This window comes from Gigantopelta aegis, chromosome 2 (genome assembly GCF_016097555.1).
Source record: "Gigantopelta aegis isolate Gae_Host chromosome 2, Gae_host_genome, whole genome shotgun sequence".
Classification (NCBI taxonomy): Eukaryota; Metazoa; Mollusca; class Gastropoda; order Neomphalida; family Peltospiridae; genus Gigantopelta; species Gigantopelta aegis.
In genome coordinates this window covers 12688551-12707555 of record NC_054700.1, presented here as the reverse complement: position 1 = coordinate 12707555, position 19005 = coordinate 12688551, and the positions used below count along the sequence as shown (strand labels likewise).

The window sequence follows — 19005 nt, the reverse complement described above, 5'->3', positions numbered from 1 at the left end:
CCAAATAGAACAAAAATGCTCGAATCTGAATAACAATATTTATTCATATTAGCATTACTACCAAACGGCTATATAGGAATCACTACACATTTTTACATGGATTACAACTAGTTTTGAGGGTAGAATGATGGAAATACATGGTAAAAAGGTCTCTGGTTAGCACATTTTGCCCGAATATCTATAATTTTTGCCCCAATTTGAGGTTTAGCTCCAGCACTAGGCCCTGTCCGCTGTCTTTTACTTTTATTTTCACAGCTGTAAATTTATGAACAACTGCTTACCTGGTATTAAAACTCTGAACATCTCTGATGTCATTTGGTGACAGCTAATTTGACATTAAGATAGCAAATGAAGATGTGTGTACATACGTATTGTAAGATGAACTAATAAATAATCCACTTTTATCACATGCATATGCTTTGAAATTTTGTGAATTCTAATTTCACCTGTGACATAATTCCAGCCATCTGGAATGTCAAAAACACTTGTTCAGGGTCATTTGGGCCAATTTTGGTTGTAACCTGCCTGGTGGAGCTTCAGAAAAAGTTGACAATTTCTCAGTCAATCAGCAGCAGGGGATCCACAGACAGGAAAGCACATACGGCCTTTGACCACTTGTGTTGCACTGATTGGAATGAGAAAAAACCCAATCAAGTGAATGGATCCACTGAATTGGTTTGATCCTGCGATACAAAGCACCTCGGGTGAGCACTCAACCGAGCTAAAATCCTTCCCTGAACTTGAGAGGAAGTCGGAAATGTCACGGTCAATCAGAGGCCAAGGCAGCTATCTTAAATTGGATTTTGAATCGTTCCGAATAATAACAAAACTTGGTCAGGGTAGAGAGAGGATCATTTAAAAAAAAGTTAAAGTTTGTTTTGTTTAACAACACCACTTGAGCACATTGATTTTTTTTAATCACTGGCTATTGGATGTCAAATGTGGTAACTATTGACATAGTCTCAGAGAGGAAACCCGCTACATTCTTTTCATTAGTAGCAAGGGATCTTTTATATGCACCATCCAACAGACAGTATAGAACATACCACTGCCTTTGATATACAAGTCTTGGTAAACTGGCTGGAACAAGAAAAAAACTAATGGGGCCCACCAACGGGGATCGATCCCAGACCGACCGTTCATCAGGCTAGCTCTTTACCATTGAGCTAAAAAAACATTTTTGTTTAACACCACTACTAGAGCACATTTATTTATTCATCTGCTACTGGATGTCAAACATTTAATAATTTTGACAATCTTAGAGATACCTGCTACATGTTTTCCCGTCAGTAGCAAGAGATCTTTTATATGCACCACACCATAGACAGGATAGCACATACCATGGCCTTTGATTTATCAGTTGTGGTGCACTGGCTGGAATGATACTAAAATAAGAACATTTTCATAATACCCATCCCTAGTAATCAAATAATATGCCCACTATCATTACAGAAAACATTGCAAACTCGTTACTGTTTCTATTTCACCATACTGCACTCCGTGCAGCTTTAAGACAATAAAAACAGTTCTTGTCCAGTATCACGTCATGTCTTATTGTCTTTTTATTTACTTCCATCGAACACTTTGAGGAACTCAAAATAACTTCCGTTTCGGTAGTCCGACGAGTCGATCTTCAGACGTTGTTTCATGCGGCATCCAGCCATCTCGATAGCATCAATACGTTTTAACATCAGTTTATTTTGAGTACTCGTTGAAATTGTTGCAAATTCCGCTTCTTTCTTCAACTCTGAAAGCATCTTCCTTGATGCTATGTCAGTAGCTTCCTCAAGCAACTTTTCCAAATTATATTTTTCGGCCAAAACAATAGAATGAACAAGCCGTTTATATGATTGGCCTAATTCTTTTTCCATGAGGAATGTTTCGCATTTCTTCTTCAATTGCAGTACTTGGTACTCATCTGCCAGAGGCAACACCATTTCAACATTATCAGCTCTGACATCATCCATCGTGTTTGGATATATACACAAGAGAAATGCGATAAAATCCTCGCACTTTTTACCCGGAAGCGAAATTGTATCTTGATTCTTTTCTTTAAATTCTGACTGGAACATCTTGTGAAACACCGGCGATGCAAAAGACAAAATTGTTTTGTTCAGGTAGAGTTTATAAGCTTCGACGACAACAACAATATCACTTCGTTCACTCTGAATGTCAAAACCTCGAAAATCTATGATAAAATAATCGGCCGGATCATGATAAATGACGGGTTGTTTAAACATTTTATCCTCTTGTTGGAGTGGCCCAGTGCAAGGAGTGGCTGAGACGTCACGGTTACAACAACAGTTAGCAAAGTATAAATGAAACTAATTCAGTTCGATGATTTCGTGGAACAAAATTATGAAAACCGAAAACGAAACCAACAGGAGACGTCCTGTTACTATAAATAAACATGCGTTCGGGTTACACAGCTGGCCTCAGATAAGTTATCTTCCCATTTGATTGACCCAAAATCAGAAAATATATTATATATTATATTATACGTATATTATACGTGCAAGCGATTATCTGGTGGCGGACAGTTTTAAAGTTAGTGGCAATTATAAGACTGAGTTTGACAGAAGAGACCATGTAGTTTGCAAACATACATGTATAACTTGTTGACATTGAAGACTTTTTTGTGTGTTGTAATTTCAGCCCTAGATCGAGTGTCCTCTAGCCCTCCCCTGTTTATATGTTGTCAGGGAGATAACATATGATATAAACATGGGTGGGCTAGAGGACACTCAAGCTATTCCGGCCCATCCAAAAGTAGTGCTTTTTGTGTAAAATAGGTGTACACACTCATGTCACCTTAGTCTGCGCGGCACAAAAGTCTGCGCATGTTAGTTACGTTACATAACGTCTTGAAACAAGTGTTAGGGTATGTTTGTAAACAAACGTTAATTTAATTCATAAAAACATGGTTAAAACAAGACATCTTGATTGTGAAAATAGGCCTATGTATAAAACTGATAGATAACAATTTGATTGAAAACCCCCCACCTCTGGATTAATACACTAAAAATAGGCCTATACTTTTGCCTGCCTCGATCAACGTGTTTTTGTATCACCTGTCAACACGTGTCTGTCAACGCTGTAATGATCAACTTACACAAGTTTACATAGAAGCTTCAATAAATACCTTATTGCAATTTATGAATCCATAAATGAAATAAATGTTTTATTTTATCTGTTAACGTAAACATCCAAGCATACTTTGAATTTACCGCCGAGTGACACACCGCAATATGGCTGCACAGAATTTGAAGCTTGCACTTACGGCATGGCCTGTTTTTAGTTATAGTCTGTTTCAAAATTATCACTGATTGTCCTATATAACTAACGAACACTATTTGTGCTCATTTACACAGTTAATAACGGACAACTTTTGTTGAATAATGATCAAAATTTTTGACATTGGATTTTTTATATTGTCATTTTGTGTTGTCCAAACTAAGAAGCATGGAACACAATTTTATATTTATCTCATTTACATAATCTAAATTCTTCTGAAACAGACTATAACAGGAAGTGTTTGTTGTTTAGAACTTACAAAAAGTCGGATCCATTATTTGTTGCTGTTTTCTATAAACATTAACAACAGAAGTGGTTGTTTTAATGTTTATTGCGCAGACTTATGTGCCGTCATGCAGGCCAGTAAATACAGGGGGGTCCCACTAAAAATGCACCCATTACTTGAGTTTGAAAAACATTAAAATTAAAATAACTTTCTGTAGTAACACGTTTACTGTTCCATTGTACTGTGGCGGTGAAACAAATATTTTTTGAAAACGATTTTAACTTTAAAATATAACACAAATGCTTAGGTGCGCAGACTTAGGTGCTACCAGTGTACTCCGACCAGGTTTTGTGGACAACAGGACTTGTCCGTTTCAGAGTATATTGCCCTCAGGCAGGCATATGTGCATTAAAACAAACCCATGGGCTTAGTGATATTAATAAAAGTGCTATAGCAACTAAAGCTATATAGAAAAATATAGCGTAAATAATTGTGGTATATGGCCAGCTCCACATTAAGAACATCCAAGTTACGGAACACAGAGTACAGGACAGGCACGTAAGAATGATGTGGTGGTGGTGGTGTTGTGTGTGTGTGGGGTGACAAACTGTTTTAAAAAAATCTTTATTTTAATAGAGTAAGAGACCCCCCCCCAAAAAAAAAAAAAAAAAAACTAACAAAAAACAAACAAACAACCCCCAAACCCAAATACATTTTCGTCCTCAAGTGGCAGTGCCACTTGCTAACAATTTTATTAGTAACATTGTCTTCTATCATATCACATGTATCCAATTTTTTGGATGAAAATAAGTCAAGTGAGTGACCGCTGCCATAAACTGAATATACACCAGTTTTATAAGTAATTAAGGTTTCAGCATAGAAATTAGCTAAGTTGTGTCCAGGACTTGGATGTAAGCAAGGCAACGTTCAAATAATATTATCAATGAATAATAAAAGAAACATTCAAATTAAAGATAAATAATTTATTCATTTATAAATATAACTGACAAAGAGCATACTTTAATGAAAGCTCGGTGGTATAGATTTGTATGTTTTGTATTTAAGCATGTGTCTAATCAATGGTCCAATAATGTGAATCTATTTCTGTATTCCAGAAACAATCAAATTAATGACTAAAGTTAGAACACACTGTAATTGCACATTAAATTGATTTGTGTTATACACAAACCATACTTTTCCTTTCACAAATATCTATTTCAGTAATAATCTTTCTATCTTACAACCTGTGTTAATGTATATCTATATAAGTAGTTATCCAAAGTTTTCAAAAATTTCACAGAAATACAAAAGTTTACCACTTTTTCATATCCTCCATCCTCCAACAATAGTTCATAATATTTTAACACTGAACATACATGTAACTAACTTACTATATAAAAATAAACACAAGAATAAGCATTAAATGCAGCATTTTAGTGATATGCATGTAAGAATATATTACTAGTGAAGCTTGGTATTCAAAATATTTAAAAGGATGTCAGGGATATTAAGTTTATGGTGCCAGACCTAACCATAAAAGCCCGAGAGCGAGATCAGCAGTATGAAAAAATTCAACTTCAGTTTGCCAAAACATATTGAACATTTTATTCAAGCGTAAAAGTCGTACATGACTGTTACCCTTGCACCCTGCCGTATGCTCTGTAAGACCATACAAAATGTTGAAAACTTTGGATGGTCCCTAACAACCTATGCTACACATCTCCGAGTGTAACAACCTTCATTGTACATCTATTTAAAGGGACATACCCTAGTTTTTAAACACTGTGGCATTTTTTTTTTACTATTAGAGCCGTTTTTGATAACTGAAATAATACTTTACTTAGATTTTATTGTTTAGATTGTCCATTTCCGTACATTCGAGGTGTTTTTGGTCATCCTGGTGTTTTTAATATCACAAAATGCATTTTTAATATTTTTAAAAACGCACGTGCGTCTGAGAGGTAACGATTATGGAGTCAAGTTTCAGTCTATTTTTAGAGGGTATTTCACGATTTTAAAGTCACAGACTCATGTTTCACTATATTGTAACTTTATCTAAATGGGTTATAGGTCTGTAGATTAAACAACCGTAGTGTTAATTTTCATGAGCTGAAACTAGGGTATGTCCCTTTAATGTAAGGCTCCGACTGCCATGACAAGTTTTGGCGATCTCAAGACTTCTACGACTGTCCATTTGTTTGTCCGAGCAGGCTTACAACTTGATTCTCATGGTATACAACTCCTACGACAGTTGTGTCTATTTCAAACAATGAACCAGGCTCTACATTTGTTGCTAGTTTGACTCGACCCAACTCCCAGTTGTTAGTCTGTGTGAAATGCTCAATTGGACAGTCGATTCTTCAATCAACCGGCCAATCACAGCACAGCATTAGGCCACGTGACATCATCCAGCACAAACAGTAAACATTGCAGAATGGTATGATTATGCCAGGTGTGACGGTACATGCTCTTAAATTGTTTTCGCCTGTGGCGATTTTACTTGTGTTAGAGGGCCGTGTGCAGTTTAATTGCACTTAAGCCCAGATGGGCAACTTGTTACATAATACTTCTGCGCGACAGTCCTCGATCGGTACGCCTAATACACACCCTTAGCCAGGTGCGGAGGCCATGTGGCGAGTAGTTACGTAATACCTCTGCGAGTGCGGTTTTTACAACCGTGATTTGGCGACGATGGCGTCAGTAAGTCTGACGATCAGAGAGAAATATACCGACTCTAGTAGAGTTGGAATATGAGATGATACGTGAGGTACCGCCTTGTACCCCCAGGCAAAATCCTGAATTATAATAAATAGCTAGAATTTAGAGATATCTAGGAGAAACGGAAAAGGAAGCTTCCTGGGAACGTTAGTCCGTTTGGACTTTGGTAAATATCATTTCTGCTCTGTGTATAACCTTGATGTGATTGATGTGACTTTAAATATTTTAATACTGTATTATACCAATATTCTTTAGACAGTGTCTTCGGTCATCTGACGAAGTAAATCGTAGACTTCTTGTTCTAACATTATATGAGTATTTGGTAATATAAAGCTTAGCCAGTCATCCTAGACGACCTAGGTACACTGTAGGTTATTGTCTTTATTGTGATCAGTACCAGTATTAATTCTGTGTTACAAGGTTACTGAATGAGTAGTTAGGGTTAATTAAAAATTAACCCGTTAGGAATAGAGCTGTAATTCCTTTATTAATTAAGTTCCCCTGGAAGCGTTCCTAAATTATCACACGTTACTGAACGAGTAGTAAGGGTTAATTAAAAATTAACCAGTTAGGAATGGTGTTGTAATTCCTTTATTAATTAACTTCTCCTGGAAGCGTTTCTCAATTATCACACGTGTGGGTGTGGTGTAACGGTGAAGTGATTCGCATATTGTGTAACTAGACACCTAGAGATTAACTAATTAAGTGATCAGTTCTGGGTTGTTATTACTGCTGTTATTAATTAACTACTACGGCTGTACATTTGTCAGCGTAGATTAATACAGATTCCAAAGTGTATTGTGTTTTTGTTGTGTTTCTAGAGAACTAACGTGCTATAATAATATATACTTTATATAAGATCGTATCTCTGATCATACCTAGAGACGAGCCATACTAGGGTTTAACAGCCTGTTACAGAGAGATCTAATAGATATACAGTTAGGAGAGATATTTTGATAATCGTGTTTTATTCAGTTACGGGTATTATAGAATCCCTGTGACACCAGGGAAGAAAAAATGGTGGGGATGTGGCGTTGTTTTTCAATTCTGTACAATACTCTCATAACATTTTGGAATGACTCATTTAGTGTTATAAGATCTAGCATTATTGTTTAGAACCAAACGAGGGTCTATGACAATGAAGCCTCACAACGGTGACTGTGGTTAGAATGCACTTTTCCATTTTCATCTGTTTACCTAGCCCGAGTACTCTGACTGTAAGAGAGCTAGACGGACATTTGGACATAAATACGCTCTCATTACAGTCAGAGAACAACCTATGTATATTTTTGACAATTCCTGACTACCAAACGGTAGGCAAAGATTCCCGCTCTAATACCACAACAATCCTATGTTTGACGTCAAATACCTTTACATCGATCATTTTCGAGTTAACTGATACAAAAAAATCCACATATTAATCACTAATACACATACTACAGAAAGAAACCCGACAGCACCCACATTCAGCTACGCTTCGTGACACTCCGTCGCAACAATTACAAAGCTCGGCGATCTACACATTATTGATTCCATTTTGAATTTGAAGTATACATTTTGGGTGTTATCGACAGGATACGGCAAAAGTATGTGCTACGTACTGCCTCCTCTTATGAGACGGCCTCTGTAACTGCTGCACAAGGCGGAATCGCCCAGTCTCGAAATAGATCGCCGAGCTTTGTAATTGTTGCGACGGAGTGTCACGAAGCGTAGCTGAATGTGGGTGCTGTCGGGTTTCTTTCTGTAGTATGTGTATTAGTGATTAATGTGGATTTTTTGGGTATCAGTTAACTCGAAAATGATCGATGTAAAGGTATTTGACGTCAAACATAGGATTGTTGTGGTATTAGAGCGGGAATCTTTGCCTACCGTTTGGTAGTCGGGAATTGCCAAAAATATACATAGGTTGGTCTCTGACTGTAATGAGAGCGTATTTATGTCCAAATGTCCGTCTAGCTCTCTTACAGTCAGAGTACTCGGGCTACTGTTTACCCAAAACTGACTGCAAGCACATGTAACATCATCATGATCACGGATTATTGCTGTATAGTTACTAATCTGAGCGCACCAGTCTAACTTAGGAGTGGAGAGGGGGAATTACAACGTAACTGTCCAACTTCACTACGGTGACCGTTGGTAGTCTGATCCTAGCATTACAACCTTTGTTATTCATCTATGAAAGAACGTTTGTTGTACATCTGTTACATCATCTCTCTCTCTCTCTGTCTCTCTGTCTCTCTCTCTCTCTCTCTCTCTATATATATATATATATGTATGTGTGTGTGTGTGTATGTATATCTATAACAACCTTTGTAATACATTTTGTATATGTATATAACAATCTTTGTTATAAAGGTACATTTATGTAATAAATTTGTTATACATCTCTATAACAACCTGTAATGTATAGCCTATAGCATTAATACCAATAGCGATACAGAAACTATTATCACTTAGTTACTATTATGGGAAGTGCCAATATAACCGAGCTGGGAAGTGTATCCCTGGGATACGGCATGGCCAAGCAGACGATAAGTGTATGGTCTCAGTATGAATAAAAGCCACTATCATTTTTGAAATGAGTTTGTTGAGCCAGAACATTACAGAATTGGCGACGATGGGATTAATGGAACTTCTTTCATAAGCAGTGAATTGGCTGGAAACAATATCGAACACGTAAAGACTGCTCCCTACCACCCAGGATCCAAGGGACTAGCAGAACGTTGTATCCAAACGTTGAAAGAAGCAATGAAAAAAATCGAAGGGCCATCATTTGTTTACAAGCCAACCACACCTGTGTACCTGAGCCTAACGTTTTCAAAGATTTAGTTAAAATGCGTAACATCAAACTAATTTGTGCTAATCGTGATGACGTCGTATTGCCGATGGGACAACACCGTTTATCTGGCACGAGTGGATTGGTGTTGTCTTTCCCAAACTTTGATGAGAGAAAGACAACATCAATTCACGAGTGCAAGATAAACGGTTTTGCCGAGTAGCGAGTTGAGTATTTTATTTATTACCCATTATCAATCTTTATCATTTTATGGAATATGTTCAAACATAGTTATTGAAAACAAGTTTGCAACTTGAAAAGCCAATGAGCTGTTTAGAAGGTATTAAAATGCCTACACGTATACAGACATTGAACCTGTGTCACAAATTTCAAAATGTGAAAAGCAAATGGTAGTGAAATCAATGGTTGTGAGTATGATGATGAGGATGAACATTTTCCATTGCATCCAAGTGAACTCACAACTATATTCCAAAGAAGTAGATTTAATGTTGTCGAGTCAGGGAGGAAGAAACCATTTCTGTCTCATAGGACAGCAGGTTGATGGATGTTAATTACTGCAATATGGATCGTTTTTTCATTACTGAAGATGTCTACATGAATAAAATGGAATGAATACATTAATTTTAATTATTAATTACTGTAAAATAGGAACATATGAATGAATAAATTGTTCTTAACCATTGGTTATGTTTATACATGTATGTAGGATATGTATCAAGTTAGATCATGATTATACATGTATACACATAATAAATTTTAACTGATTTAATGGCAAACTGAATCACTGATGGTATAGTTTTGTAACATGCATGTGTAATGCTTTGGCTATGTTGTAAATCTTGCAATATTAAAACTAAATATCAGCCAGAATTTGCTGTTTTTAGAGTATTCAATAAATAATGAATTGATACAAATATATGGGTTTCAATGGGAAGTGTATAATAAAAAAAATAATCCACCACTGGACAGATTCCAGTACAAGCAGAAAGGAGGTGGGAAGGGTTCAGATAAATGATTGATAATCATGGATTCACACCTTTGGTGGCTTGGCAAAATCAGCCAACAGTGGAAGAAAATAACAGTGAAATAAAGTCTATTTTGAAAGGATCTTCAGAAGAAATTCATGAGCCTTGGGTTAGTAGCCTAATTGAAATTTCAATGGTGAATCAGCCATCACTATTGCGTGTGAACAGAAATTGAGCTGTGTGAAATTAGTTACGTCTGACTGGAGTTCATGTCTGTAATGAATTCCAAAGCCGATTCGTTTGATGCACCACTACCTGTCCTTATAGCACTAAACCAAATAATTTCCGGCTGGGGCAAAGTTCGACGTGCACCAAATGTTTGATAGAGAAGTTAACATCACAAGTCCTGTGGTTGGTTATAAATGTGAGTGTGTTGGTTGTAAAAAAAAAATTAGTTTCATCTGGGCTAAAAATGTATGTAATTTTATTTCATCTAGTACCACTGTGTCAAGTAGCTTGTGCTTGAAACATGCATGGAGTAACTATATATATATAAAAAGTACTAAAATGTTGTGCGAAACCAGGGGTGTTGTAAAAACATCTGGTTGTACTGAAAATGAGCCAAGAAAGGTACCATTTTCTTCAGTTAATACTTTGAGGTAGGGGTTGTAGTACTGATATTTATGGGTCATAGTTTGGTTGATATATTGCATATAATGATGGATTCCAGCCAAAGACAGCAGTATGGAGATGGGAAGGGTTCAGATGAACGAGTGAGATACCCAGGTTATACACACTGGGTGGCTCTACAATACGTGCCAACAGATAAAGCAGTGACAATAGTGTAGAACAAACTGAAATGGATCTTCAAGTGGCAACAGAGCTAATATTAATGCAGTCTCTGGAACTTCCGTTTCAATTTCTAAAGAATAGAATCAAAGTATTTTTGAAGATTCAACTTTGTTACCTGGGATTTTACTTTTATTTACTTGCTCTGAAAACAAAGTGTTTTAAATTTGGGACAATTAACCTTTTTTTGGGGGGGGGGGGGGGGGGGGGTGGGGGTGGGGGTTAGCATTTTTTCAACATACTAGCTCCGTGGAATGGTTGTAAATATCACTGATATCAACCCCTATCAATTTTTCAATTGACCCTACTGCAACCATGCATGTAAAGCATTTGAAACTTGGTTTAATTTAAAAACAGGATCAGCAATAAACTTGGATTATTTCTACCAGGTATAACTAACTCCCTCTCCTCATATTAATGAATATAAAAAGGAACAGCAAAAGAAACCAACATTTTCATATTAGGAAGTAGGCTATTTGTTATTGTTGCCCGTGTTGCACAGAATATCAATACCATTATAAGGCGAAATTAAAAAACGCATTAATGGACAAAGGATGTGGGCAACGTTAACAAATGACTGAAATCCTACATAAGTAAAAGAGAAAAAAGTTTGTTTGTTTTGTTTAATGACACCACTAGAGCACATTGATTTATTAATCACTGGCTATTGGATGTCAAACATTTGGTACTTTTGACATATAGTCTTGGAAAACCCACTATACTTTCCCATTAGTAGCAAGGGATCTTTTATATGCACCATCCCACAGACAAGATAGCACATACCACGGCCTTTGATATACAAGTTGTGATGCACTGGCTTGAAAAGTAAAAGAGAAATGGAGAAACCGTGCTGCCACCAGTGACCATGACAATTCTGTAATTTTTTTGAAATATTAATATAGAACAAAAACACCCAAATTTATGGAAACTCTAAGTCTAATAAATCTTTATAAATTTACTGATTTTGTATTCTCCAGATAATGACCTCTATATCTTTTACGTCTAGGTCATTGTATAATGTACATTTGTAGGTAAAGTAACAGAAATAATAGTTTTTCCCCTTAATGTTTGATGTATTGCAGGATAAAAAGGAGTAATTAGTTAATGACACAGGGTTATCGGCTTTATCCTGTTCAGGTCGAATGGGCAATTCTAATCGGTAAGCCTCGTAGAATTTCCCATTCTTACTTTCACAGGATAAAGCCGGTATCCTACATCATTAACTAGTTATTCTGTATATAATCCTCAGCACGTACATACAGAGCCGGCTTATCCTAGTAGCAATTGTAGCATGTGCTTCAGGGAGCCCTGCAGCTAGGGCTCCAGCTATGTGCACATTTAATCCCTCCCCCTCTCCCCGAGGGGGTTACAAAAAATATATATCCTGGGAATGGGGCCCTGCTGTTATTTGTAATACAGGCTCCGCGGATCCTTAAACCGGCTCTGCGCACATGTATGAAAAACAAAAATGCTATAATGCGTGGGAGGAAATAATGACCGATCAAAAAGTATGTTTGGACTAATGTGTACCTAGCTTAATTTAAGATGACTCGAAAGGAATGCCTGAAAAGGAAGAAAAGAAATAGGAAGTGGGAGAATGCGGGCTTTAGAAGGAACAATATCTGCAACTACCTTTTGTCTCCCATGCAGGGCAGCAACCGTGAAATTATTTGACAAATACAAAGACCTATTTGTAAAGAATGTAAAACAGGGTGAGAGTGAAGGGAAAGAACCTGACGTGAGCCACAGAAGAAAGCCAAACTGATATCGGTCTTATTCAGACCTGTCAACCTTTAGACAAGAGAAAGCAGGAGGTGTGTGTTGAAAAAGCAGGAGATTTTTAAATTCACACAATTTAACCCAAAATCGCTAGATTTAAAAAAAAACATTATTACAATAAGTTATATGAATACTTTATAATGTCATATATACTTCTTAACCTTAGATCTTGGCATTAAAAAAAAAAAAAAAAATATTAATTTTTTTTTTTTTTTTTTTTTTTAAATTTAAATATTATTATGATTTAATACATATTTAAAAAAAAAAAAAATATTATCCAAAAATGTTAAGAACATGAACAAGAAATAAAAAATTTAATTAGTACATTTACGGTATTACACTTACAGCCTTACAGGTTGCGTTACATTATCATTTGTGGTTAGTGTACCTAAGTACCAAAGACAAATTTATATAAATCTTATAAATTAATATTCAGTTTTTACTATAATGAGGAACGGTGGCGTGGTACTTATTTAAAATCATTATAATGATGCAATAAACATTGTATTTTCATTAATCATAAGTAAAACCTCATTACGGACATCGTGTGAAATATACCGGAATTATACCCATTTCCGTGAGTAACTTTATGTCAATGTCAAACACAACATTTTTTAATTGTACAAAAATAATTTCTTGAAGTGTACCCTTATAACCAACATTTTACTGCACAAACATACAAAATTAACTGACACAAGTATGTTTATACAGTTAATTGGTCTTTTCGTTGTCTTGCTGTGACATGTGATTTTAACATGCATCGTGTGTATCGCTGTCAACTCGGAGTCTGGCAGTTCAGATTCGTCATAGTTGCATTATGTAATCCAGTGGGAAGACATTTTACAATTCAGAGGTGTTATTAGAACTAAATTGGATAGTTTTTTTTTTTTATATGGCAACACTGAATGTCAATACACAGCCTGTTGAATTAGCGGCAACACGCTTTGTAGCCATTACGATGACAACAAACATTATAATTACATGTCATTTTATAAACTCCATGTGCTTTTTTAACAATATAAATAGGCTATCCCACAATTTTCACTTCGGCAAAGGTTAAACAGTCGGGACAATTCGGCCTGTTACATTCTCAGAAGCCGAAAGTAGTCGACATTTGCCGAATGAGAAAAAAAGGCAGAGTTACTTCCCTTCTGTTATTTTGACAAAAGAGGATCGATTTTTTTTTATACTTACAAAAATGTCATTTAAAAGGAGAAACTGTCTCCCGCACAGGAGTCAGGAGATTTGATCAAATACCGGGAGACTCCCGCGGAATCCGGGAGGGTTGACAGGTCTGGTCTTATTTGGAGCTGTTGAGACAAATCTGGAGCACTTCAAAGCAGGATTCATTAGAAGAAAGTCAGAATAATTTGCCTATTTCAAGTCAAACAAGATACAAGGAAAAAATAGCGTGTAAAAATTTGCGATATGCAAAACTGTACCGCGGTTCGTATCGAGCTAATCAATTATCGTGGTATACCGGTTTACTGTTGCATTACTAGCACGAGCCGAGACATGGTCCAATTACAATCATCACAAAACGGTAAAACATCCGACTGGTACCACTTCTCAAAATTTGAGAAACTGATGTTCGTTTCAAGGAAACGTAGCCTGAATTTAAGTCTACAAGACCTAGGATATTGCTTCAAGCTTTTCACTAGCTATCCTGCCATGAAATTATTTGACAAATACAAAGACATGTTTGTAAAGAATGTAAAACAGGGTGAAAATGAAGGGAAAGAAGATGAAGTAACCTACACGAAAAAGCCAAACTGATATCAAAGTCTTATTTGCTGCTGTTGAGACAAGTCTGGAGCACTTCAGAGCAGGCTTCATTAGAAGAAAGTCAGTAACAGAAAAGACAGAAATATCTCAAACATGTATAGCTGGATGGTGTGTGGCCAAACTTATGTATTAAAAAAACAACAGTGAACTCAACAAAAGAAAGGTTTCCAATAACCAGCTCATTTTCACTGTGCACTCACAACACATAGAAGTTAAGATCGTAGAGTGTGTACGTGTGCGTGTCAAACTGAAAACTACTTGGAGGAAATATCTAATGATCTAAGGTCGACGATAGTCACTTTTCACACCCTTGTTTTAGCTACATACACAATAAATATAGCATATCTCACCGTAATTTCATTTCAAATTCATATTTCATAAAAGTTACAAATTTTTAATCACACAGTTTTCTTCACACACATTCAGGTGCATTAGTAATGTTAATAAAACAAAAACAAAAAACACAAAAAATACCATTCAATAGCAATTTCTCATTAGAATTTTTCCAGCATTAAAACTGAAACGACATGTACCCAGTTTAAAAGATGAAAGAAATAAAACGTACCTTTTGTCAAATATATCATATCAAAATATTAGTTGGATATGTTTTATTTATTGTGTACGAAGCCAAAACAAGGGTGCGAAAAGTGACTGTCGTCGACCTTAGCGTCACTCCAAGACATAAACCATAACAGAATCTGAATAAAATAGAATTTTATATTGAACATTATTTTGTCTTCTTTACAATGTCAAAAGAAAGTCCTATGGCTTTGGCAAGTTTAAATGGACATTCCTGAGTTCGATGCATTGTAAGATGTTTCTGACTAATACAATATTTCTACGATTAAACTTACATATTAAATATATTTTCTTGTTTAGCATATCAGTGTCTGTATATTCAATGTGTTTCTGGTCGTCTTAATATTTGTAAGAAGCCCAAACTAGATTTTGTCTTCAAATAATTTTGTACGTACGAAAAAACCCACCCCAAATTTCGAAAATAAAATGAAATTGAACTTAGTACAAATATTAGAAAGATCAGAAACATGTTTAACATACAGCCGCTAATCTTTTATGCAGAAAAATATATGTAATTATAATCATTAAAAAGTCTCTGTTAGTCGATAACATCTTAAAAATTGCAGCAAACGCAGGAATGTCTCTTTAAGTAAGGGATGAATGTTTCTCAACCCTTCGACTCTATATATCAGGTAATATTGTTTTGGACCTGTACACAATTTGATCAGGTCTCCCTCATAATGGCTCCACATTAAAACGAAATATCTAAAGAATTCAGGGGGGAAAAATGCAAACATGCTGCTGGGAAGCCCCTGCCTAAAACCAAAAGCACTAGCTGCCACTCCTGAACCATGTGTGCCGATATTGGAAATGCCTGAAAGCCAGGAAGAGCTCAACAAAGATATATTGCTGGATGGTGTGTGGGAAAACTTTAGTATAAAATCAAACAGAGTAAATACACAAGAATGAAGATACGAGGGTGACATCATTGATGCTTTATTATAGTAAATATGTATAGCAAATTGTGAAAAACATTGTTTAATGGACTCTTAAATGAATTTGTTCAAGTTTGAATTTTTTACCTTTTAGTTTATTTCTATATTTTAGTTTTAAGTAATGGAATGATGTTTGTTAGCCCTTCGATTCTGAATCAACAGATTTGGGGTTTTACCTTTGAAATGTCAGTGGATCATAAAGGACTCTACAAATATATTGCTTAATGGAGTGTGGCCAAACTTTTGTATAAAGAGAAATGTGTACTCGACAAAAGAACAGTTTTTAATGACTATCTCATTTCACCTATCCACTCACTGCACACAGAAGTAAAGTTCCTAGAGAGTGTTGTGAAACTGAAAACTACCTGGAGGAAATATCTAATGATCTAGCACCACTGCAAGACATAAACCATGACAGAATCTGAATTAAAATGCTGATAAACTTTAATTTTATATTGAAAATTATTTTGTTTTCTTTAGTCTTCTTCCCAAATGATATCATGGAGTTAATGGCTGGTTAATGCATGTCAATTACGTCAAAACAAAGTCCTACGGCTTTGGCAAGAATCCAGGGGCCATATTTTCGAAGCTATCTTAGTGCTACGAAACTGTAAAACCACCGTAAGCCATGTCACTATAGCATGTGCTGTAGTGACATCATTTCCTACAACAGGCTTTCCGATTTTGCAAAGCTAAGATAGATTTAAAAATCCCTAGTCAAGGGGTAATCCTTGGTCAGAGGGTGACCTTTGATACTATTATAGTAAGTATATGTTGCAAATTGTGAAAAACTTTTAATAGACACTTAAGTACCTTTTTTTTTAATTTGAAGTTTTTAATTTTTACTTCATTTCTACAGATATTTTAGTTTAAAGTAACAGAAGAACATTTATCAACCCTGATGAGGATGACAATGGAGGGATTGGGGAGGAGAGGAGGGTGTTGCCCATCTGTGTCACTACTCTCTCCTCCTCCCCATTTCCCTTCTCCTCCTAGTCCTCTGTCTCCTCTCATTCAGATTACCAACAGAATAGCAACACGAGCCTCTGCTGTTTCCATGGACCAAACGGTTGTAGGAAGACTTTCTGTACCAACACCTAACAGCATCATGTGGCAGATACATGTATATCTGTGAAACCATGCCTCAAATCCAGTAAAAATAATTACTACATTTTTCAAGTGCTTTTCTGGAGTCCAAGTAGAAATAGAGCCACATGCAACCAATGTGCGAGACTAACCACAAATATAATTTTTTTAAACTTTATTGATATTCTTCTAATTATTACTCTTGTTATTGTTATTATATAATTTTTGTTAAATTTAATTTTTTCATTAAAATTATTTCATTTGTTAATGTTGTTACCCAGTATATTATTATTATTATTATTGTTATAATTTAATATTTGTTAAATTTTATGTTATCAATAGAGGATTCTTCAAGAGTGTTTTTTGTGAGAACTAATTTTGCTTACCGACATTCCTAAAATACATGTGGTTTTTAAGACAGTTTATTTCCAAAGAAAATGTTACAACGGGATATTATAGAGCCATTTGTTTGGTTTACCTGGAAGATATTATTGTGTTTGAAATGCTTGGACGAAGTGCTTTTGCGACTGAAGTCTGGTGGTTTGAAACCGATACCAAACAGGTGTTATTTGTTTGCCAAGGAAGTCTCGTTTTTGGGACATGTTATTTCTATTGAAGGAATAGCTACAGATAGTGCTAAAATTCAACGTGTGAGAGATTGGCCCCAACCAACTTCAGTGACCGAGGTACACCAATTCCTTGGTTTGTGTTTGTATTATCAAAAGTATGTAAAGAAGTTTGCAGCAATAACATCACCATTACACAGGTTGAGAGAGAAGGGAAGAGTGTTTAATTGGACTGAGCAGAGTCAGGAATCATTTGATCAACTGGGTGACATACGACGAGATGAAATCCAATTTTAAATCTCTCTATAGATGTCCCAAACAAACCAATTATTATTACCTGCCGTCCCGTCAGGAACAGGTCATCATTTTCCGACTAAGGACTGGACACAACAGGCTGAACCAGCATATGCATAAGAGGTTTCGGCTGGTACCTTCTTCCATGTGCTCCTGTGGAGAAGCAGAATAGACGACCGGACATGTACTCCAAGACTGCATAAACCTACAGCAGCTGAGGGAGACTACCTGGACAACTACAACTCTCCAGAAGAAGCTGTATGGCACAAGAAGTGATCTACAAAGAACAGTATCGTTCATAGTCACTGCTGGCCTCGACTTGTAGTCAATAAGCGAACGAAAAGAAGATGATGATGATTTGATCAACTAAAACGTTTGACTTCAGCTCCTATTTTGACACATCCTGATTTTAGTTTACCATTTATATTGGATACCGATGCCTGTGATCGTGGAATAGGTGCAGTATTGTCACAAGAGCAGAATGGTGAGGAAAAGGTGATTGCATATGGGAGCAAAACTCTAACAAACGCAGAACAGAAGTACTGTGTTACACGTAAAGAGTTGCTGGCTGCTGTTCATTTTGAGAAGGTATATCGAGCATACTTATTTGGACGAAGATTTATCATCAGGACGGATCATGGAGCCCTCCGTTGGCTGATGAGATTTAAAGAACCATCAGGACAACTAGCAAGGTGGTTAGATGTATTGTCAACATTTGATTTTGAGATACATCACCGAGCTGGCCGTTCGCATGGAAATACGGATGCCATGTCGAGATTACTGTGTGGTCAGTGTGGACCCTGGGATGAGGAGCGAATGTATGATGGGAAGAGGACCCAAGATCACTGGAGTAATGCTGTAGATCACCGAGGGAGGCAACAGCTGAAGCTGCAGAGACAACCGCTAACACTTCAACAATAACATTTTTAATACAAAAAATTTAGTCAATCACAGTACTAAAGTTGCCGCCATCGGTAATATGACGTCATCACGATTAGCAGAAATTAGTTTGACATCACACATTTTAACTAAATCTTTGAAAACGTTATGCTCAGGTATACAGGTCTTGTTAGCTTGTAAGGAAATGACCCATCCACAGCAACACATTACCTAGAGACTTTGTAAATTTGCA

General features: G+C 36.2%; 2 protein-coding genes across 3 annotated transcripts in view; both read right to left on the bottom strand.

The window, feature by feature from the left end:
* LOC121381352 (tRNA modification GTPase GTPBP3, mitochondrial-like) overlaps positions 1–19005 on the bottom strand; it is a 45045-nt gene that overhangs the window by 23522 nt on the left and 2518 nt on the right. Inside the window, exon 1 of one of the 2 annotated variants that reach the window (XM_041510652.1) lies at positions 17917–17935. The exons of the other annotated variant lie outside the window; for it this stretch is intronic. The gene's annotated coding sequence lies outside the window, so the exon portion shown is untranslated. Of the gene's footprint in view, positions 1–17916; positions 17936–19005 lie in introns of those variants that run through there. 2 annotated transcript variants of the gene reach the window in all.
* LOC121387259 (BTB and MATH domain-containing protein 38-like) lies at positions 1563–2240 on the bottom strand. The gene has a single exon (XM_041518287.1). The coding sequence runs from the start codon at positions 2238–2240 to the stop codon at positions 1563–1565; it is 678 nt and encodes a 225-aa protein (XP_041374221.1).

What these genes read in the sequence shown, in the direction of transcription:
- LOC121387259 (XM_041518287.1), bottom strand. Translation starts at nt 2,240, where the DNA reads ATGTTTAAACAACCCGTCATTTATCATGATCCGGCCGATTATTTTATC.